The 23,204-nt window shown below is 43.3% G+C and overlaps 1 protein-coding gene across 1 annotated transcript in view; it reads right to left on the reverse strand.

Moving 5' to 3' along the window:
- Positions 1-10,193: 10,193 nt before the first annotated feature.
- The window catches only part of ALDH5A1 (aldehyde dehydrogenase 5 family member A1), a 129,970-nt gene continuing 116,959 nt past the window's right edge, over positions 10,194-23,204 (reverse strand). The window contains exons 8-10 of the mRNA XM_069218756.1: positions 20,889-21,058; positions 19,592-19,650; positions 10,194-11,337 (exon numbers count right to left, since the gene is read on the reverse strand). Coding sequence (XP_069074857.1) covers positions 11,132-11,337; positions 19,592-19,650; positions 20,889-21,058 — 435 coding nt within the window. The 3' untranslated portion in view covers positions 10,194-11,131. The remainder of the gene's footprint in view (positions 11,338-19,591; positions 19,651-20,888; positions 21,059-23,204) is intronic.

Raw genomic sequence — 23,204 nt, forward strand, 5'->3', positions numbered from 1 at the left:
TGGCATCAGGGATGTCCCAGCCAATGTTCTCCAACATGTAGACCAGAGTGTTGTCAGCCCTGCTGAAACACATGCGCAGCTACATCGTATTCCCCCAGGTGGAGGATTTGGCCACAGTGAAAGCTGACTTTTATGCCCTGGGACATATCCCAAACATCATTGGTGCCATTGATGGTACACATGTGGCCTTTGTCTGCCCCCCCAACACCCCCCCCCCCCGGAGAAATGAACAAGTTTTCAGGAACAGAAAAAGCTATTAGTCTATGAATGTGCAGATGGTGTGTTTGGCAGACAAGTACATCTCCCATGTGAATGCCAAGTGTCCTGGCTCTGTGCATGACGTCTTTATCTTGAGGAATAGCAGCATTCCATATGTGATGGGCCAACTCCAGAGGCACCGGTTGTGGCTAATAGGTGAGCCCAAGGTCCCCACCCAGTATAAGTAGGTGTCTGGGTATGGGGTTGTCCCTAGTGGTTGGTGTGTGTCTAACAGTTGTCCCTCGATATTTGCAGGTGACTCTGGTTACCCCAACCTCTCATGGCTACTGACCCCAGTGAGGAATGGCTGGACAAGGGCAGAGGGACCCTACAATGAGGCACATGGGCGTACAAGGAGAATTATTGAAAGAACCTTCGGCCAGGTTCCAATGCCTCCATCTGACTGGTGGATCCCTGTACTACTCACCCAAGAAGGTGTGCCAGATCATCGTTGCATGTTGCACAACCTGGCCTTGAGATGCCAGGTTCCTTTTCTGCAGGAGGATGTGCCTGGAGATGGTCTTGTGGCAGCGGTGGAGCCTGTGGACAGTGAGGAAGAGGAGGCAGAGGAAGATGATGTTGACAACAGAAGTAATATAATACAGCAGTACTTCCAGTGACACACAGGTAAGACACTGTAACTTCACTTTACTTTTCAGTTTTGGGTTGGACACTGTACATGGCAGCCTGATTTCCCTATGTCTATGGCCACTTACTGTAACTTTTGGCATCTCTATTTTCAGATCTCTGTGTCCCACTCTGACTCCTGGTATGTGTACTGCTGCCCACTAACGGTCATTCCAATGTATATTTAACTGTACATATGACTTGCATTGCTTTGTTAATGTTGTACTAATACATATTTGAATCATTGAACAGAGTCCAGATTTTGATTTGTTCCAATGGTGTTTATTTAGGTGCTCATAAGTAGAGGGGGATGTGCAATGGGCTGGGGTGATGGTGGAGGAATGTCCAGTTAGAGTCCAGTATCTTGGTATCACAGGTGCATTGTCCAATGGGGCATAGGAAGGGGCGTAATGGCAGTTCAAGGTGGACAGGGTGACGGAGTGGGACAGAAGGGTGACAATCAGGAGAGTCTTATTTCCTGGTGGGGGTCTTGGCAGTGTTCTCTGGCTTCTGCCTGGATCGCAGGGACCGTTTGCGGGGTGGTTCTCCTTCTGCAGGGGGTAGGGTGCTGGTGGCCTGTTCCTGTGGCGGGGCATCCTGTCCACTAGCGCTGGCGGAGGTGGAGAGCTGTTCTTCGGTGGGGCTAGTGTGAGGGGCCCGTTTTTGTGCCATTGCCTCCCTCATGGTGTTGGCCATGTCAGCCAGCACCCCTGCAATGGTGACCAGGATGGTGCAGATGTGTTTGAGGTCTTCCCTGATCCCCAGGTACTGTCCCTCCTGCTGTGGGGATGCAAAAGCAGTGTTATTGTATCTTCGTGTGCCATCTCTTCTGCATGGGTGTGTTTCCCTGTATGATTGCGATTTCCCTGTCAGCTTTGCCTTGTGTGTGTGTGTGGTGATTTTGTGGGCTGGGTGATTCTCTCTACTGGGCATGCTGTGGAGATGGGTGTCCGTGCAGGTCTGTGATGGGGGTCCATGGATTGTTGTAGCATGCAGGGCTTGGTATTGGGATGGGTGGGTTGTGGTAGTGGGGTAAGTGTGTGGTGGTGGAGTGATGAGGGTGAGGGTAGGGGTATGTGATGGCATGCAGGTTGGGGGTGAAAGTAGTAAAGAGTTGACTTACCAGAGTCCAGTCTTCCTGCTACTCCTGCGAGGCCCTCAGGATGCATTATTGCCAAGACTTCTCCCATGTTGTTAGATGTGCAGAAGTAGGGGGTCCACCGCCAGTCCTCTGTACGGCTACCTGGTGTCTTGCAACCACGGAACGTACCTTCCCCGTAGGTCGTTCCACCTCTTTCTGATGTCATCCCTTGTTCTGGGGTGCTGTCCCATGGCGTTGACCCTGTCCACGATTCTCCGCCATAGTTCCATCTTCCTAGCAATGGACGTCAGCTGCACATGTGATCCGAATAGCTGTGGCTCTACCCGGATGATTTCCTCCACCATGACCCTTAGCTCCCCCTCTGAGAACCTGGGGTGTCTTTGGGGTGCCATGGATGTGGTGTGATTGATGTGTGAGGATGTGTGGGGTGATGTGTTGTGAGGTGCGATGATGGTGTATGGGAGATGGTTTTGTGCTTCTGATTGAGTGGGTGCTCCTGGCTTGTCTCTCTCTGTTTGCTATCTTCTTTTTCGCTGTAAGGGGTTGTGGGTAATGTGGGTGTGTTTTATAGTGGTGTGGGTGTGGTGTGTGTATTTTCAATTGTCCAATGTGGTGTAGTTTTGTAAGTGTGTGTGTGTATTTTGATCGCGGCGGTGTGTACCGCCGATGGTTTACCGCGGTTGAAAGACTGCTGTGGTGATTCGTGGGTCGTAATGCTATGGGCGTATTCCTGTTGGCGTAACGGTGTGGGTTTTGCTATCGCCAGTTTATCACTGACCTTTGGAATGGCGGACTTGTGTGGGTGTCTGTATAGTGGCGGATTTCTCTGTGTGGGTCATAATACCCGTAGCAGAATACGGCCACAGTCCTGATATTTTGGCAGCCGTCAGCATGGCGGTAGGCAGCATTTACCGCCAGGGTTGTAATGAGGGCCTAAGTGGCTTAAGTTAATAAAAGAAACTATTTTTTATAAAAAGGTAACATGATCTCACATTTATTGAAGATGAACAGGCACGTGTACCAATGCTTAGGGCTCAGGACCCAAAACTCAGCCTCTACGTTGTGCACAGGCCACAACTGTAATACAGCCATGAACATTTTGCAGACAGCTACAATTACAACATGCTTTTCTTTAGGCAAGAATTTAATATTCTAAAAAAAAAAAAAAAAAGCAGGAGGTTGAGCGAGCCCAATTTCTATTGGTTCAACGTGATTTCTTGGTCTAGAGTTCCTCATTGAGCTTTAACTTTTTAACTACTGGCAAAGGAGGAAGTACCATATCATAAAGAAATAATGTGGCATCCTAAGGCCAGCAGAAAGGCACTGATTTGTACCACTGTGTTGGTGGATCACTGATCTAGACGAATAATTAACTGAATATGGTTATCTTCCAGTGTTTTTGTCCCATCAAGTAGAAGTGCCTTCAAACACCTGCCTTTGAATTTCAACTGAAAACCATAAACCACTTTGGGATTGGTTGCTTAGGAAACTGCTGTAACATAATCACTCTTTTTACTTACTGGAAATGCGCTTTCACTGCTATAAAATTATTTGGGAGCTATTACTTTTTGGGGATTTCTTTCAAACTTCAAGGCAAAGTCTTTGCACTAAAGAATCTTGGGAGATATTTTTCTGTGTAAGGTTAACCCATTTGAGAAAACACTCTTCCGAAAAAACAACACGGAGTGCACAACTTTATATTCAGAGCACTGAATTCTGGCATTCATTCTCTTACTCTACAATGTCTTCCATATTTAGATAATAGAAGTCACATTCAACATGTGCAACTTCCACATCAATTCTCTCACTTGAAAACATTATCCAGTGAAGGTTCTCAACAATAGAATCCACAGTTATTCATTTCAGAATACAGCTCCTGTGGAAAAAGAAAACTGCAATGCATTTTGGAATGCGAAAATTAATCCTGAACTGAAGTGACAACTTTAAGAAGAATCACATCAATAAAATATTGTACAAAGGTATACGAAATGAAAAGGGAATACAAAACCTAAAGACATGTTTGTGTTCAATATTACAACTGTTGTACTGCAACCCTATATGAAGTATGATGCTTTAAAGCTAGTAAAATCACAGGCCAGAGATACAGAATGTCACCCTTATTGGGATGGATTACATTGGTCTGTACCCATCATACAATGCTAAATCAAAAAGGGTTTTTAATTTTAAAAGGAAGAGTTCACACTCATTTTATCCCAAGCACTCTTGTGCCATCTTTATGAGCAAGTGCCGTTTTCATGAGGGCATGTCCCCTTCACTGTAATCCATAATTGTGTCCCTTGAGAGTCTTCAAGGCTTTAATACCCATTTGCACCTGGTGGAGTTAGTGGAGATATTGTCTATCCCAGTCCGTCTCTGACTTCGGCTTGTGAGGCTTTCTTATCAGACCTCGAAATTCTCTCTCGCTCAAGGTCATTTTGATTGCATCCTGCTCTCTCCAGGCATAACATTGAAGGTTGGTTTTACTTTAGAAACCAAAGTGCAGGGGGGAGCAAAGTGTTGACTCATGATGAGTACCTGTAAGATCAATTTTGGAAAAGATCTGAAGAGGGTAGTGCCAAAGAAGAACTGTGATTTTGCTTGCTTCCACAGGGTTCTCCCTCTTAGTCTCTGCGCCTAGATGCAAAGATAAGTCCTGGCTTTCCCTTTCATGTAGCAGCCAAATCTAGTTTTTCCTATAATCCCGGCCCCCTGTTACACCGCCATAAAAAATTGTTGTCCAGAGATTTTCATTTTATATTTGTGTTTTTGGAGAAGTAATGTAGCTTGGGCAGAATTTGCTGATTTGGGCCGAATTTTTCTGGACAACAGTTTTCAAAATGGATGATATGTTGCAATGATGATGTAATATTTAAGGAACTATGATACCTATATACTTCATTCTGGAGTCGGAATATAGGTCTTAGGGGTCAAGTAGTCTTACAGAGACATAAAATAACTCCTCAGAGCAACCCTTCCTCCATTTTCCAAAATGGCAGCTATGATGGAGGAAGAAGAGACCCATAAAGAAATGAAAGTGATAATAATGGTTTTTAATCCTTTTATGTATACACCAAACAATATTAATGATCTCAATATGAATAAAAAATAATGCTTACTCCTGTTTTAGACACTTTCATAGTACACTTTACTTGTTCTGGCAATCGCTCATTGTACATTTGCAGAATGTTGAACATTTGAGAAGAGCATATCGACAGGGCTGTCTTTTTGTAATACAGGTTTTGCAAGTACATCTACACGTAAGTTCTGTGGGTAGAGGCTTTAGAAATTCTGTAGGTTTTAGCACCCCATCAATATCGTCCCAAACAAACTCACACAGATCCTTCTCTACACATGTATGATCCAAAACATTTACACATCTTCTGATCTAGTAAAACACCCTTTTAAGGTGTCCACACTCAGAATATGACGTCAGTGGAAGGTCACTCAGCGGGACTGATCTCTTGAACTCACTGTACCGAAGATCATCAAATGTGTGAGTCAGAACTTGTTTTCCACACACACACACAAGGTTTTTTATGTCTTTAAAGTCACATTCTTTTACTGTCTCAACAAATCCTTCTAGAAACTTTACAGGTTCAGCAGTTAAAGCACAAAGCTTTGTTCCAATTTTGCTTATGGAGTCATCACCCATAATAAAATGTGCCTCGATAAGAACATTGGGCATCTCTGGGTCAAGTTTCTTGTGCAGAATATGAAATGGGATTAAGTGTCTTTTCTCGCCTGTTCCATAATGTATCCATAACTTTGACCATCCTTGACTTATGAACAATGCAACAAATCTAAGTAGCACAATAATAACATAACAACATCTGTCATTTGCCAGTACAATAACTAGACTGGAACCTTTTTGAACAGCCCACTCAACATGTGGCACAACACAAAGGTCAGCTTCTTCCAATTTGCTTTTAAGTTCTTGAACAATATGGCCCATATCTTCTGAATCTCTCTCTGCAGGCACCAACACCTCATTGACAATCATTTCACTTGCAATTATTGGAAACTGAGTGTTCACTAAAGCATAAGCAATGTTTGGCGTGTTAACATCTCCACGCTCATCTTGTTCGATGTCAATGACCAGAATTTATCAAGTTGCACAGGTATGGGCATTGAAATTTTGATGCTGCAAGGTCAATTGTTCCACTTGTAGACGTTCGTCTCATTCTTTGACAGATAGTTCAAGACAATTGTCAAAGACAAAGACAATGTGCAGCTTTTGCAAGATGCACACTGACTGATATCTGTAGAACAGTCTGACTGACCTCTCCGAAGTTTTGCATGGATGAAATCTTGACCATTCGCAATTGTGACATAAAGGTTCAACAGTTTTCAATGACAACACATTTTCAAATTGAAACTCTTCAGGTGTTTTTTTTTTTGTTTTTTAGCTCTTGTACGAGTTTGTGCCTCACTGATTTGGTTGCAGCATCTCCTTCATCTGTTGGAAGATCATGAAACAGAATGTCCTTGATAAATTCACCCCTTTCATTTGCTACATTCATTTCTCTGTGTGCTTGCGAAAGCTGTGTTTTTGTAACCTGATTTCTGGTGAGTGATTGGACGAAACTCTTCCTATGGCAATTAAAGCGTATAGGTTTAGGTTTAGTGATTACGTCAAACAGCTTTTTCTCTTTCAATGCAAATCCCTCCTGCTTCAGTTTTGATCCATGTTCCAGGATATCCAGTAGACATCCACATATTGTTTGGTCACAAAGTTGCGTTGTCGCACAGGCTCAGTCCTTTCATAGGGGTTCCCTTGCTGCTGCATGAAAATGAAGAAGGCTGTCAACATGTTTATTAAAACGTGACCCTCTCTTTCCCACAAGTTTGTGGTGAGGAACAGTTAACTTTGCATCAACTTTGAAATGGTCATCTCTCTGAAAACATTGCAAATAGAAAGAACGTCATGGCAAACTAGCTGCCATTGAGCAACATATTCACTTTTATATGTCTCACCAACAATTCCCTTAGAGCTTTTCTGTGATCTCTGGATCGTCTGTTCAAGTTTCATATCTGCAGCCACAGAATTGAACCTTCCCTGTCTTTCACCACAAAATGTCTTTGGATGAATTTTCTGTAGAGGTATAATTTTTCCACCTCTAGCTTATTCACTCTTTCCAAATACCAGGACCCATATCTCAGGTCGTTTATGCAATCGAAGTCTCGAAACACAGTAATCAGTGAATCCACAGTCTTCACATGCAGCTCCCAATCACCTTCCCCATCAGCATGTACTAGAGCTATCATGTGTAAAACATTTACCCAGTACTTGCAAAGTTCTGATTTTTCTTCACATTCTTTGACAAACTCTAAAACTTGGTTTTCAGGTTTTCTTATTTTGAACGGAGTATATTGAACATTGCCTGGCTCTGCATTATGTCTTTTGAATGATGTGCACCCACTGCCTTGTTCACTTCTGAGGTAAGATATACAAAATCTAATTTGTCATTCTTGTTCCAGAAAGCACGCTAATGCATTTGTAACAAATGAACATAATGAAGACCACTTAATAGTGACTTGGCAGTTTTGCTTCCAAAGAATTCAGCCTCAATAAGTGCATTGTTTATGCCACATCCACTAAGATAACTTCCTGCACACTGCAACACAACTTTCGTCATGTGGAGAACTCCCATCATTGGATAAGGTAATCAAATTCTACTGGAATGTTCATAAAAATGTCAGCTGCAATATGGAAAACACTCTTATCACAGAAAATTGGCAGGATAGGCTGGTCTTCAAGCTCAGCATCCATTTTGGATTTTTTTTTAGAACTGTGTATACTGTTGCATAATTTGTGACTAAATATGGTATTACTGGTAAAAACCAAACCTCCATCAGTGGGACAGTATTCTGGGAGATCTGAGTATGAATTCCAGCTCACGGAGGAACTGGCTTTTCTTCATCCTTCTGTCCCCACTGAATAAGCAATATGATAAATTCAGTTCAATCAGCTTTGTGGACCACAGCATCAGGTAGAAGATCCATACCCTCAGACACTTTGAAACTTTCTTGTAGACTGGGATGTGTTGATGGCTTGTAGTGATTTTGCACACGTTGGCAAGGCAGTTATAAGTTTGCAGCTTTGTTTGTTTATGCTCACAACTGACACAACTTGGTTTCCAGCAGCTACTTCAGTGGTACAGTCTTGAAAAAGCACCATGGCAGTATCATATCTGCTGGATGTTCCAGACAAAGAAGAGCTGTCTTCACAATAAAAATTATCAAGAGCAGCAATTGTAAATTCTTTCCTGGTAAAGTGACTTGGAAGTGGTGTGCTGTCTGATTCACAAGATCTTACAGCATTGAGCTGCTTGCAAGTTTCTGCTCCGTACTATGTCATTATAACTTGCTGATACACCAATCCCATTCATTTAAGTGATTAGCTCTTTACTTTTGCACTTGTCATGAATTGGTTGGGCAGTCATGTTTAGAGGAGTTTGTTTCTTTTTGCTGTGATGTAATTCATAAAACATGATTTGGAAAAGATAGCACATTTGAGCATATTCCTGTCTGTTCGTGGGATTGCCCTCCACTTCTTCGATTAGGTCTTCAAATCCCTCATCAATGTTGTTGACTTCTGTTTCAAACTCAAGAACTTTAGTTTGTAACAGTTTTGCTTTGCTGATATTAAACAATGATGTACAAAATGTTAAGACAACATCACGCATTCTTGTTAACTCCCATGATTGCGGAGCTCTAGGGCATCACAAGATTTGTCATTAAGTCCAAAATCTAAATCTTAAAGGAAGTTTCCTAAAATGGTTCCTGCTGATTTTACTGCATCCTTTCATCTTATTTTGGCAGCAAGAACTCCAGGAGTCAAATCAGCTGAGAACACCATAAGTGGCTCATTCTTTCTGTTAGACTGACAAAAACGAATTCTGTCATTGTACATTCTCACCAGAAAAGTCTTAGTTACATTATTATGTATCAATACAGTTCCATCAATGTTAGCCACTATTTCTCTGATCTGATGGAGGGTGAACCCGTAGCCAGCACTCAAGTGTAGCTTTAAAACTTAATTTTCTTTTTCAAAGAGTGCAAAGTTAACTGAAGGCTAGTGGTTATGGTGCTACCGGGAGCTCATTGTACATTCATATTTTCAAATGTATGCATGCACGAAGATCGGGTGGGCATACAAATCTACTACAAATACATTCACCTCGTTGTGTTGATGAGCTACTCGGCTGAAAACTTGATCTTGGAAGAAACTAGCTGCAGATAAATCATGTTTGCCCTTTGAGACTCACACTCTGTACTTTGTTCTTTTGTCATTCCCTCTGGCCTTTGTTCTGGCTAAATCAGAGATAACACATCGAAGATCCTCTGCTTTCTGAATAATTGTTGGAGAGGGGTAGCCATTGATCTTCTAAGTGGATGGGCATTGGCTTTGGTTGTCGTTGCTTTCTCATAAGACTGATTTTTGTAGTGGTTCACTGGTTTCTGCTATTTGTTGACAATTTGTTTTCCAGGCTTTTCCCATTGTATACAACTTGTAGCACTTGATGTTACAATGATAAAACATTTGATCCTGTTCACCCATCGGTTTCAATCTTTTGTGAACTTCGTCTTGCTGTATTTCTGCAGCATCTCAAACTCTCTTCTGTCCAGCCATGGTTGATGTTAGCTTTCCTTTCGGATGAGTTTGGCATATGACACTTTTTTATTTTTTTTATTTGTCATGCTCATGTTTACGAATTTAAATCAACAGAAAACATGAAACAAAAACAATATTAATATAAACTACCAATATGATGGCTAAAACACATCATTGTAGAGCGGCCATTTTGGAAAATGGCGGAAGGGTTGCTCTGCGGATCTATTTTCTGTCCCTTCATAAGACTACCTGACCCCCAAAGCCTACGTTCTAACACCAAAATGAAGTATATAGCTCTCATGGTCCCTGAAATATTACATCACTGCAATACATCCACCATTTTTAAAAATGTCCAGGAAAAAAATAATAATAATCTTTCCGCATTAGCAACGGCTATTCAAGCTAAATTACTTCCCTAAGGATATAAAAACACAAATAAAAAATAAAAATGACATGACTTTTTTTTTTTTCTTTTTTTAACAGAGTTATATCAAGGGGCCAGAACTACTATGTATCACAGACTGCAAGTGGGGTGTCGAAAACTAGACTTTTGTATCACATTTCATGTACAAAATAACCATTGACAACAGGTAAATTGCTCCATCTTGCTTTTATTATGCTTTGTATGCCTTAACAAGACTGTTGACATATTTCTACACACCTGAGCCTTCTATATCAAAACCATAATATGAAGGATCCCACTTATTTTGCAGATCACAAAACAGAAAACACTATTTTAGTATAAATTTTTTTTTTTTTAAATATGTAACATTACTATTTACATGAATAGAGAAGAAGAATAACAATTGCCAACAAAGATCAAAACAAAATCAACAGTGCTTATGCAAATTAAATTATTCAATAGATGCAATTTGTATCTAAAATTGATTTTAACTGCTTATGGTAACGAAAAAAGTAAAAAAGATTATTTCTTACTTGTGTACTTACAGTACATACAATGTCTAGTTCTTTTAGACTTATCCAAAGAGGGAAAACTTCAGTATGTACACGCAGGCTTGCAATTTTATATTCATGTTACTGAAGAAGTGAATAAGTGCATATCATTGTTGTGATACTTTGAAATTTATAATTGAAAAACAAAATAACACTTGCACCCAAAAATAATTAATTTTTAATTATGTCAGAGACTGAGAATCAAAGTGGCATAAAAGAAATGTATAACAAAGTGCACTGATGATGTGGAAAAAGGTAACAGTGCTATGCTATTGTCACAAGAAACCTACAAGCAGTATACAACTCAGATTCAAACTTTTAATGTTTATATCGTAACAGTAAGTTGCAAATAAAAAAAGTTTACTCTGTATAAATTATTACTGTAATCATTTAAGGGAACTGACACAACAATGTTAATTGTACCTGGTCCTTGGTTGGCACAGTTATGCAGACAAAAATCATATTTCAGAAGAGGATCAAATTAAAATTAATAATTACATGTTCTTCAGATTTAACCAAAGTTTGGCACCAAAGAGCTGGAGGTGTCCTATTTTGTTTGTTTGTCGAGCTAGTCGTCACACGCCCCCGAAGCAGACATATTTGATTTCTAAGTACTCGTCCACGCCATATTTTGAACCTTCCCTCCCAATGCCGGATTGCTTAACACCCCCAAAGGGACACTCCACACTTGACAAAAGTCCTTCATTTATGCCAACCATTCCCACTTCCAGACGCTCTGCCACTCTCCAGATCTGGGCTGGGTCCTGGGAGTAGAAATACCCTGTTCCATATGGAAAAACAAAAGCCAATAGTAAGAAAAAATACAAATTATTTAAAACAAAGTTAAAAGTACTAACAGGCACATCGGTGCTATAAGCATATCACTTCTATGGGGTACAATCAGATCACTAAGTGCCTTCAAAAGCAAAATTGCTTCTCCATCTGCTCCTAACCAGCATTCAGTGTACTGGTATGGGGAATAAAAGAAAAAGCACCCTGCATTTAATTCAGCAGCAGGGTTTTAAAAAGCCATAAATTAAGATTAAACAGTTCCTTAAAAGTGTGTGGCTAGTGAAATTTGACTTGAATAACAGACTTTACTTCACAATGAACCAGTAAAGACATCCCCCTGACAACCAATGAGAGTTGTGATATTTTTCCTTAGAGACTCCGGAAATAAGCTACTTGGTTAAGAAGGTGGCTCTTTAATGAGGCTTTGTGGGCTTATGGTAAAATTCAAGAGAGTTTTACTATCTCCAGCTATGGCTGACGCCCAAAACAAATACACTTTTTTCAAAGACGTTTTGAAGCCCAATCACTAGATGGCAGAATAATGCACAATCTGAATCCAGAACAGGTGCATGCTACAAAAATACTGATTCACATTTGACAGCACTCCTCTTCTGTACCGGATTATAGAAATCACACAAAAATGTGATGAGAAACGCTTGCAATAATTCTAACGAATGGCTATTACTCGGGGTAGCATTTCAACGATTGCTCCTTTACCCACCATGCAACCTGAGTTTGTACAAAAGAACGATGATTTAAAATGCTCCCCTGTGTGATGACCAGTGGTGAGCCAAATTGAACGCACTCTTCCTCACCTTTTGTGTTTGATGTACCGCCCTAAACGGCAAAGGTATATCCAGATGTGGGTCCCATACGCAATGTGTTGCAGAATCTAATTCACACCAAACTGATTGTTGGAAATGGCCCTTTTTACAGAGTTATCCCCAAACGTTTTGCCTCTGACCTGTTTTTGACTGTGTGCTGCATTTAATTTTTACTGGCTTCAGGACTCTGAGCACTTTACCACTGTTGACTAGTACTAAAGAGCAAGTGCTCTCTGTCTAAATTGCATTGGTGTTTGGTTTATCCATGATTGGCATATTTGATTAACTAGTAAGTCCCTAGTAAAGTGCCCAGGGCCTGTAAGTCATATACTGCTAGTAGGCCTGCAGCACTGATTATGCCACCCACGAGAATCCCTGTATACAGGTCTCAGAGCTGCAACTGCGGTGTCTGTGTGTGCATTTTTAAACTTCCATTTTGACCTGGCAGGTGCACCCACTTATGAGGTCCAAACCTTCCCTTTTACTACACATAAGTCACCCATAAAGCAGACACAAGGAAGCCCCAGGGGCAGGGTGCAATGCATTTTAAAGGAAGGGCATTTACTGGTGTGCTTTACATGTCCTGATAGTGACATACTGCTAAACTCTGTTTTCACTATTGCAAGGCCTATCTCCCCCACAGGGTAACATGGGGACTGCCTTGAAATATTGTTTAAGTGTAATTTCCTATTGGGAGCAAATAGAGCTATACAGTTTGGGGTCTCCTATCTCACAATCTGAAAATACATCTTTTGGTGAAGTTGGTTTCTGAATTAGAAGTTTGAAAGTGCCACTTTTAAAGAATAGGCCTTTACTTGCTTAACCATTCTGTGCCTCTGCTTGTCTGTTGAATACATGTCTGGGTCAGGATGACAGTTGGGCTGTTTGTGCAGTCACTCTTGACAGCCACACAAAGGGACCTGAGGTGTGCCCTGCATATCCTGACAGCCCCTCACCAGGCTAATTGGTCTTCCAGAGCTAGAGTGGTTTAAGGAGCTGACACTTGCAGCTGAACAGGGCTGTGTCTCTCCTCATATAAAGCAGTCTCCAATCCTATGGCGTGTGTTTGGAACCAGGGCAGGTAAAGGAAGGGTCTTATCAACTACAAAGACGTCTCTTTGAAGTTGGCCTACTCCAAAGACAGAAATAGGGACGAGTACTGGACCTCTGACACCACATAGTTAGAATCTTTCTAGACTGAGGAAAGTCTGCCAGGAAGAAGAGCTGGATGCTGTGAAAGGACTGGACTGGGCTTGGCTTGCTACATCCTGCTTCTAAAGGTTCTCCAAGGGCTTGGATTTAGCATGCCTCCTGTTAAGAAGTTTCAGAGACATCAAAGACTTTGCCTACCAGTGCCTGGGTTCTCTTGCTGAGAGGCAAGACTTGCCAAGTGGGGTCTGTTAGAAATAGGGTCTTTGGTTGACAATCAGGTTACCCCCTGTTCAAGCAAGGACCCTCACTCTAGTCAGGATAAAAGAGAATCTCCCTCAGCTAACCCCTGCTTACCCCCTTGGTAGCTTGGCAGAGGAGTAGGTTTAACCTCAGAGTGCTAGGTGTAAAGTATTTGTATCCACACACACACACACACAGTATCTTAATTAAAACACCACAAAATGACAACACCAGTTTTGAAAAATGGGAAATATTTATCTAAACAAAACAAGACCAAAACGACAAAAATCCAACATACACAAGTCAAGTTATGAATTTTTAAAGATTAAACTCCAAAAATAGCGCTTAGAAACAAAAATGCTTCGATGAGATGTGAACACGGCGTCGTGACGGAGTCATTCCCAACAAGCCGACACTAGCGGCGCCGAACACGTAGTCGTGTAGACCCCCAAGTACAGTACCTTTGGTGAAGAGTGAAAACAAGCCGATGCGCGAAGTCGGGGATCGCGGCGTCTGTGCGAAGCGGTGAATCCGTGCACTTCGAGCGGCGTCGGTCACGACGTGGTGCGGCGACTTCCACGGTGTTACCGGATTCAGCAGCGGCGTCGGTCCGGAGTCGTCCGAAGTCGATTTCTTTGGATTTCCACCAGCTTTCCTTTCAAGGGCCCAGGAACTGGATAGGGCACCACTTGTCAGAGCAGGAGTCTCTCCAGAGACTCCAGGTGCTGGCAGAAAGAAGTCTTTGCTGTCCCTGAGACTTCAAACAACAGGAGGCAAGCTCTAACTCAAGCCCTTGGAGATTTCTTCACAAGATGGAAGGCACACAAAGTCCAGTCTTTGCCCTCTTACTCTAGCAGAAGCAGCACTGCAGGAAAGCTCCACAAAGCACAGTCACAGGCAGGGCAGCACTTTTTCCTCAGCTATCAGCTCTTCTCCAGGCAGAGGTTCCTTTTGGTTCCAGAAGTGTTTCTAAGGTCTGTAGATTTGGGTGCCCTTCTTATACCCATTTTAGTCTTTGAAGTCACCTTTCTTCAAAGGGGACTCACACCTACTTGTGAAATCCTGCCTTGCCCAGGCAAGGCCTCAGAGACACACCAGGGGGTTGGAGCCTGCATTGTCAGAGGCAGGCACAGTCCTTTCAGATGAGAGTGACCACTCCACCCCTCCCTCCTAGCAGAGATGGCTAATCAGGAAATGCAGGTTACACCCCAGCTCCCTTTGTGTCACTGTCTAGTGTGAGGTGAAAAACAACCCAACTGTCAAACTGACCCAGACAGGGAATCCACAAACAAGGCAGAGTCACAGAATGGTTTAAGCAAGAAAATGCTCACTTTCTAAAAGTGGCATTTTCAAACGCACAATCTTAAAATCAACTTTACTAAAAGATGTATTTTTAAATTGTGAGTTCAGGGACCCCAAACTCCACATGTGCATCTACTCTCTAGGGGAATCTACACTTTAATCATATTTAAAGGTAGCCCCCGTGTTATCCTATGAGAGAGACAGGCCTTGCAACAGTGAAAACCGAAGTTGGCAGTATTTCACTGTCAGGACATATAAACCACATTACTATATGCCCTACCTTATCCATACACTGCACCCTGCCCTTGGGGCTAACCAGGGCCTACCTTAGGGATGCCTTACATGTAAGAAAAGGGAAGGTTTAGGCCTGGCAAGTGGGTACACTTGCCAAGTCGAATTTACAGTGTAAAAATTCACACACAGACACTGCAGTGGCAGGTCTAAGACATGATTACAGGGTTACTTATGTGGGTGGCACAACCAGTGCTGCAGGCCCACTAGTAACATTTGATTTACAGGCCTTGGGCACCTCTAGTGCAATTTACTAGGGACTTAACAGTAAAACAAATATGCCAATCATGGAGGACCAATTACGTACACATTTTAAACAGGAGCACTTGCACTTTAGCACTGGTTAGCAGTGGTAAAGTGCCCAGAGTAATAAAAACAGTAAAATCAGAGTCCAGCAAACATCAACAACCTAGGGAACAGAGGCAAAAAGTTAAGGGAGACCACGCCAAGGATGAAAAAAGTCTAACAGGGTCAAATTCAGTTCCTCTGCCCTTGGAAGTGAGTTCTGGTGCAACAATGGAGAAACCAGTTCATTGACTTGCAGAGCGACTTCAGAAGCGGCACTAGCCTCTGACCCTGCGCCACTGCCTGCTTCAGGCTGTGGTCCCCCTGAGTGCAACGACTGCAACCTAAAATGCAGGCCCAATGCTGCTGCAGCCCCTCTGAAGTCCCACCACGGTAAGAGTCCAGAGTGCTGTGACACCGACGTCCGTGGCACCCAACTCCACCGCAGCAGCTGTGGCCCCATGGTGTGGGGCCTCTCATCTTGACCTAATGGATTCATTGCCTCGGTTTTGTTGTAAAGAACCAATGCCTGACCATCAATGCCGCATCTTCTCCTCTGAAACCGTACTGAACAGACGCATCACCTCACCTGCCTAGCAGTAAGGAACTGATGCCCCACCTCCCTGGTGGTAGTAAGAAACTGATGCCGCACCGGCTCCAGAAACACCTCACCTCCCTGACTCCGTGGCCATCCGTGCTCCCTCGCAGCTGGCGCAAGACTGTTGGAAGCAACTCAGTCAAGCCGTTTTCATAGTCCCAGTTGTAGGTATAGTGTTTTAGTGCTATACTACGTTTAAACTTTGAAAATGTGTACCTTTAGTTGTGTATGCTGGGTTTCTGTCATTTTTATCTCGTTTTACTCATATAAATAATGTCTATTTTTCTAAACTGGTGTGGAGTACCTCTGGGGTGTTTCCACTGTTTTACTGTGTGTATGTACAAATACTTTGCACACTGCCTCTGAGATCAGCCTAACTTCTTGAGCCAAGCTACCAAGGAGGTGAGCAGGAGTTTTCTTAGCTTACCCGGACTAGAGTGAGGGTCACTTCTTGCACTGGGTGACAACCACTGTCAACTAGAGACCCCATTTCTAACATTGGTGCTCAGAGGTATTTCTTCAGGGTAGTTCTTGTATTTGTACTCCAGGGCAAGTAGCCGTGTTTCTTTGACACATCTGTTCCCAGAGGAACTGGAGGACAGGCGGAAGGCGAGGGAGCTCCAGTTCAAACTAGCCAGGCTCAAAAGAGATGCAGAGAAAGAAAGAAATGCCTTGGAGGACAAGAAAATAATTTTAGCTCACGTTTTAAGCTTGAATAAACTGGACTTAAAGAGCAGGTCCAGCACAGATGGTGGCAGCAGTTCAACAGTGCAGTCTGAGGGGAAGACACATTTACCCAATGATGTGGTGAACACTTTTGTTGCGGGTATGACATACAGCAGTGGATTAGGGGTTGTGAACGGGCACTGAGAATGAACAGGATCCCAGAGAGAGAGACTGGGGGCCATGCCTGTGGAAGTACTTCTCAGTAGAGGTGAGGGGAATCTTGTTGGCATTAGATTCAGAAGATCGGATGATCAGATTAGGTACGCCGCATTGAAAGAAGCCCTAACTAGGAGGTATGGTCTCATCACAGAAAGTTACAAGGTAAGGTTTAGGGAAAGTAAGAAACTTTGTTCTCAAACTTGAGTGGAGTACATGGATTCCTTTTACAGAGCACTGGATGGTAGGGTGAAGGGCAGCAAGGTAACAGTCAATCAGGGGTTGTACAATTTGTTTGCATGGGAGTACTTGTCTAGTCGTCGTTTTCCAGAGCTGCACCAGCACTTGACTGACAGCAAGCTTACTGATTTCAGGAAATTTTCCAAAGAGGCGGATGGCTGGCTCAGCACCAGGGTCCAAAAGAAGTTGTATCTGGGATACTCGGCCAAGCGGGGTCAAGGTCCCGAAAATAAGGAGGGGGAGGCCAAGGGAGACACACACACACAGGCCCCAGGATAAGGGGGGGAGAAAAAGGTTCCGATGTCTCTTATGACAGGAAGGAAAGAGGTTCTGGCGGGCGCCCAGGGCACCCCATTTTCAACCCTGTTGCTTTGAGTGTTCCCAGGTGGGACACAAGAAAGCGGACTGTGTCCTAAAAAATAAAAAAAATAAAACCACTGGCTGTCCCTCTACAATGGTGGTCAATGTGGCTTTAAGGGGAGGTATTCCCCAGGGGTAGGCTGTGGACCATGCAGTGATCTCCTTTAGTTGGGAAGTGAACTCAGAGGTTGAGCTGGTGATCCCAGAGAGAGGGAGTGATCACTTCCACTGAGCGAAAGTGGAGGGGGTCCCAGTCACTGCTCTGAGGGACACCGGGGCTAGCCGGACAATGGTTGTGGAAAGGCTAGTTTCCCTATAGCACTACACCAGCCAGGTGTGTAGACTGACTCCAGCTCATGGGCAGGTCTTTTCCACCCTATGGCTCTGGTGTTCCTAGAGTAGGGTGGGGAGGTGACCCAGAGGAGGGTCACAGTATGTCCCAAATGCCAAGAGACTGCATTCTGGGGAATGAGATGCCCCCAGTGTCAGGGGAACTGAGAGGGGCAGCAGCCAAAGGCACTCTGAAAGTCCAGTTTTCTGGGGGTATCATTCTAAAGCGGAAGGTACAGGACGCCAGCAAGAAGGACAGGAGAAGGGAGAGCTCACCCGGTCCTCCGCTCAGCCGGAGGGTACAGACCCTAAGTTGAGTGACCAGTCTCATGATACCACCCCTGAACTGGTGGGAGGTAAAGTGGAGAAAGGATGCAAGACACATGGGGCTACAGCCCCCCATTTTTTGAAACCACAGACACTAGAGACCCAGGGATGGCTTGGGGCCTGGCTCCTGACACGAACAACTGTCAGTGGCCTCTGAGGGTTATTTTCCTTGTGGTCAGAGTTTTCCCTTGACTGGGGACTGAAGCCAGATCCATGGGGTGGAATGGGGCACATCACACTGTTTGCCATGGAGGTACTGTCTGCCTACTGGGATGCATTTGTGAGCAAGGTAAAGCTAGGTGCTGCACAGATGCAATGACCGCGACATACAACGCAGGCCCGCTGCAGCGCCTCTGAAGCTCCGCCACAGCAGTCTAGACTGGTGTGTCACCGACGTCCGTGGCACCCGACTCCACCAGAGCACCTGTGGCCCAGTGGTGTGATCACTAAACTGCGAAGTCGACGCCTCAGGTCTTGATCTGCTGGATTCAACAACCCCACCCTGTCGTAAGGAACCGCCGCCTCAGTACCAAAACCGCATCACCTCCTCTGAAGCCATAGGGAACCGATGCCTCACCTCTCCTACCTAGGAGTAAGGAATAAATGCCTCACCTCCCCAGTGGCAGTACGGAACAGACACCGCACCGGCTCCAGCGATGCCTCACCTCCCATCTCCTTGCAACGTCTTTGTTTCCTCGTCGTTTTCCAAGGTACTATAATCTGAGTCTAGACGACTTTCTTGGCTGGCGGTGCTTCCTTGCGGGTGGCGCCGGACTGTTGGAAGTGACTCAGTCAAGCTATACTACATTCAGTCATTGACAATTCATATCCTTACTTGTGCATGTTGGATTTTAGTTGTTTTGGTCTTGGTTTATAAATATTGGCTGTTTCTCTAAACTGGTGTGGAGTACTTTTGTGGTGTTTTTACTCTGTTACTGTGTACAAATACTTTACACCTTGCCTCTGAGATATGCCTAACTACTTAAATCAAGCTACCAAGGGGTGAGCATGGGTTATCTTAGCTGTGTGACTCCCTTAACCAAACTAGAGTGAGGGTCCCTACTTGGACAGGGTGCAAACCACTGCCTGCTAGAGACCCCATTTCTAACACTGATGAGTCCCAGTCAGGGTGCAACCGACATTTGTTGCTTGTGTTCCGGTTCAGGGAGGACCTGGTCTCACAGTTTGGGCTAGACTGCTCTGATTGGAGAAGAGGTGAGACTGACCATATGGCTGAGTCCAAACTGAGGTGGCGTGAGGTGGGAGCAAAAGTACAACAAATTGAAAGCATTCTTCCTATTACCTTTTGTGCGTTTGCTACACTACTGTATAGTCTATTACTCTCCCCACTGCAGGTCGGTAGGCACTTATATTTTTAATTATATTAAATTAATTTGCATGAAAGAACTTACCTGCTAAGCCGACATTAGCAGAATTTGCAATGGCCAAAGCTTCCTCCTCAGTATCAAATCTGTTAATTGAAAGCAGAAAAACTCAATGAAAGTCAACAATTCATTGCAAAAAAATATAACAATTGTTTTTCCCTACCAGCAGTCAATGTTGAAGATTGCACTGAGCATAGACTCCTTTTGTGGTGCACTATCACTAACTGAAAAGAGAAGTAGTGGTTGTACTGCTCACTCTAATCCATCACCTTATTTCACTTTTGCAAGGTTTAACACATGAAGATGAGGTAGGCCTGTGTTTTGGCCATGAAACAAGATCTGGTCTTGCAGAAGAGGGCTAAACTGGAAGACAGACATTCATCACCCATCACAGACCATTTGTTTCCTTCCTTTTTACCCCGTACCTCTCACAGCCCTTCCCAGTCAACATCTTCTAGCCCTATGCTAGTCTGCTAGTCCCTTTGTCGTGCTTTTGAATCTGAGTTGGAACTGTACTGAGTTTAAAACTGATTCCACTGCTAAGATATTCATCTCAAACAGTTTATTTGAATCGTGTTGCTCTAAAGGCAAACATTTTAATACAAAGTGCCTTCCTCAAAATCAGGGCTCTTGCCGATTCTACTTACTAGACGAGTCCACCCATGATGCAGCACAGAAGGCCTGTAGGGTGAAACACTGCCAGAAAGGAGTGTTTTAGTGTAGTTTTAAGGATCCCTGGCAAATGTATATCAGTGGACTTAACAATAGCTAACAAACCTCTAATTTTTATGGTAGAAGTAGGCCAGAGAAGAGCCATTAACAGGTGAAGGGGGTGGATTCATCACAAGAAGATGGCAAGTTGAAGATTAATTACATGGAGAAGGAACAAACATGTTTTTTCCTGATATTGCTGCAAGGTGTCAATGGAACTATATAAATGGGCGCCATGCTTTCACTGGTACTTCTGGAAAAATAAGGATTCAAGCAAAAGGACCATAAGCAAGAGAGAATGTACAGAGATACTACAAGGAAGCTTTACAAGCTGAAGCTCTGACTCACAAGATGACCTGCAGCACAGCAGGAATAAGAAACCAGTATAACACAAAATAAAAAACAGAACCACAAATAACTGTGTACAAAGATCACAGTGGGTTTCCTTAATGTGGTGTGTAGAGTGCAAGGGGCAGGGGGGTAGTGGAGAAAAAAAAAAGCTTAGACCTCATTTTTTTAAGTGACCTTTATGCTTCCTTAATAGTTAGAGTACAAATTTTGAATGCTGAAAGTGAGTAGGTTTCAGATTTTACCATGAAACCTGTATTCTTACCCGATCACTGGGGCGAGAGGGCCAAAGGTCTCTTCCTGCGTGCACAGCATGCTTGGTGTCACGTTGCTTAGAAGCGTTGGCTCAAAAAAGTTCTTTCCCAGGCTATGCCGCTTGCCTCCAGTGATGATGCACGCACCTTTCGAGACTGCATCGCTGACATGTTTCTCGACCTATCATAGGAAAGAGTTAGATTCAGCTCTCAGTTACCAGGTACATAGAGAAAATGAAGTGTGCGTAACCTCTCAGGTACACAAGAGACTGGAAAGAAAAAAATGCCTCACCAAGTGTAAGAACATATACGTAAAACATGACAAAGCATGGACGAAGAGACAGAGGGGATAAGGACTATGTAGAGAATTGGTCTTCCCAAGGACAAATGACCTGAAAGTGAAGACCTTGCTTTACTGAAGATAATTCAGCAAGAGCCAGAGAGATGGATATTTGGCCTCTTGACAGGGAAATCTGGAAAATATACGTTCAAATATAAGAACATGTTCATGAGCAGTAAGATATGGTCCCTTCCCCCAAGCACTCTAGTATGAAATTTAGCATGTACGAAATTGGGTACTTACCTGCAACTACAGTTCTCCAGCATTGGTATGTTTCATATAAGCTCAGGCTTGAACCATTCCCCTTTGTCAGGAGGAGAATCCCCAGAAACTGTTTTTTATGCATGCTCTTGTACTGAACTGACACACTTGGATGGATTGAAGTGCAATGATAGGCCATTTTATTGCGAGGTACATTTGTGGTGTAAGAGCTCTCATTTTGGGAGCCACAAGCATGAATATAACTGTAAAGTACAAGATTAACTAAAACATCAAATGAATGGTTTGTTGTATCACATTCCAAGGGAATGAAAATGTTCCTGTTGTACAAATGGCATACCATTACTTTTTTACCAATTGTCTGCACTACATCTTTACACATACACAACTCTATTACTCATTTACAGACATTACGTGCCTGTGGTGACTGCACAGTGGTGATTCCCATGTCTGCCACCATAACACGAATATCGAGTTTTTCATTCTTAACCTTCATTAGAAAACTGGAATGTTGAGCGCTCCAATTAAGACAATGGACGGCTCCGAGCTTCTAATGGCTGCCAAAAGCCCAGGGCATCAACATTCCAATGTTTCTCTTTCACAGCTGTTGCTGTGAACAAAGGTCTGACAGAGCCCAAGGGGATTTCAGCTCCCTCAGGATCCGTGAAGCCTATGTTTTACCAATTAGAACATTCCGCCCTCTAGGGGCGTAATGTTCTAACAGCCTTATGGCCCGCCGTAGCTGGGCTATGCAAGCCATTAAAGGCCCGCTCCCTTAACAGTGAAGTGTGTTTAATGGCCGATATAGCAAGCTATGGCAGACTAAAAGTTTATATTAATTTGCCAATACATCAATCAACCCTTCATGGCAAGTATGTATCAATCTTTCCATGGCTACCAAAAATGAGTCCATGCATTAAGTGCAGTCACTCTTCCCGTTCACTCATTTATTTTGACTCTTGTATCAGTTTCAGAATTTGCCCACTTATTTACATCTTTTAAACACAACTTCACACAGCGTACCATCAGACTAAAGCCAGGTTGGGAAATTTGTAAGTGCGCTTATTTTCCTTGGACTTCGGAAACTGCCCATCAGACATGAAAGTGGGCTTAGTATTGTTGGTAATATCCTTAAGTGCTTGGATTAGATCACTGCAGTATTTCTGAATTATAGAGCACTTCCACAGCATATGGTAAAATGTTTGCTTTGGGAAACCTTAACCTAGGACAATTATAGGCTACAATGTAAATGTTATCTATACGCTTGGAAAGGAGGTATGTTTGGTGGAGATATCTGTGTGGGTTCCTGAATACTGCGTTTGAGTATTCTAAACGCCTCTCCTACTTTTTTCCAGAGATCTGTAGTATTACTCAGTTAGTCAGTAGATCTATATTGTCTAGTAAGTACAGTCACAATACTGCTTTTTGTAGCAAGGTTACAACGTTTTTACCTTGCCCATGTGTGAGAATTAGGTAAAGCAACTCTGCTTTTGCTGGTTTGATATCAATAAGCTTGCCTAAATTTCATCATCTCTGGTCTATGTGCTCCTTTCAGAATGGGCACCATCTGCACCAGGCAATCGCGGGTTGGGCCAGGGTAGGGCTTCTATGTTTAGATAAACATCTTAGACCACTTAACTTGCATGTGCGCCAAGTCAACAAAAACATGACAGATACACACTCTGTTCTAGCAGTAACAGCCTGGTTATATTTCAGTTCACCTTTACCCCTATGCAAATAAAACAAATAAATATACATCAGCCTTCTG

Source organism: Pleurodeles waltl, chromosome 2_1 (genome assembly GCF_031143425.1).
Source record: "Pleurodeles waltl isolate 20211129_DDA chromosome 2_1, aPleWal1.hap1.20221129, whole genome shotgun sequence".
NCBI lineage: Eukaryota > Metazoa > Chordata > Amphibia > Caudata > Salamandridae > Pleurodeles > Pleurodeles waltl.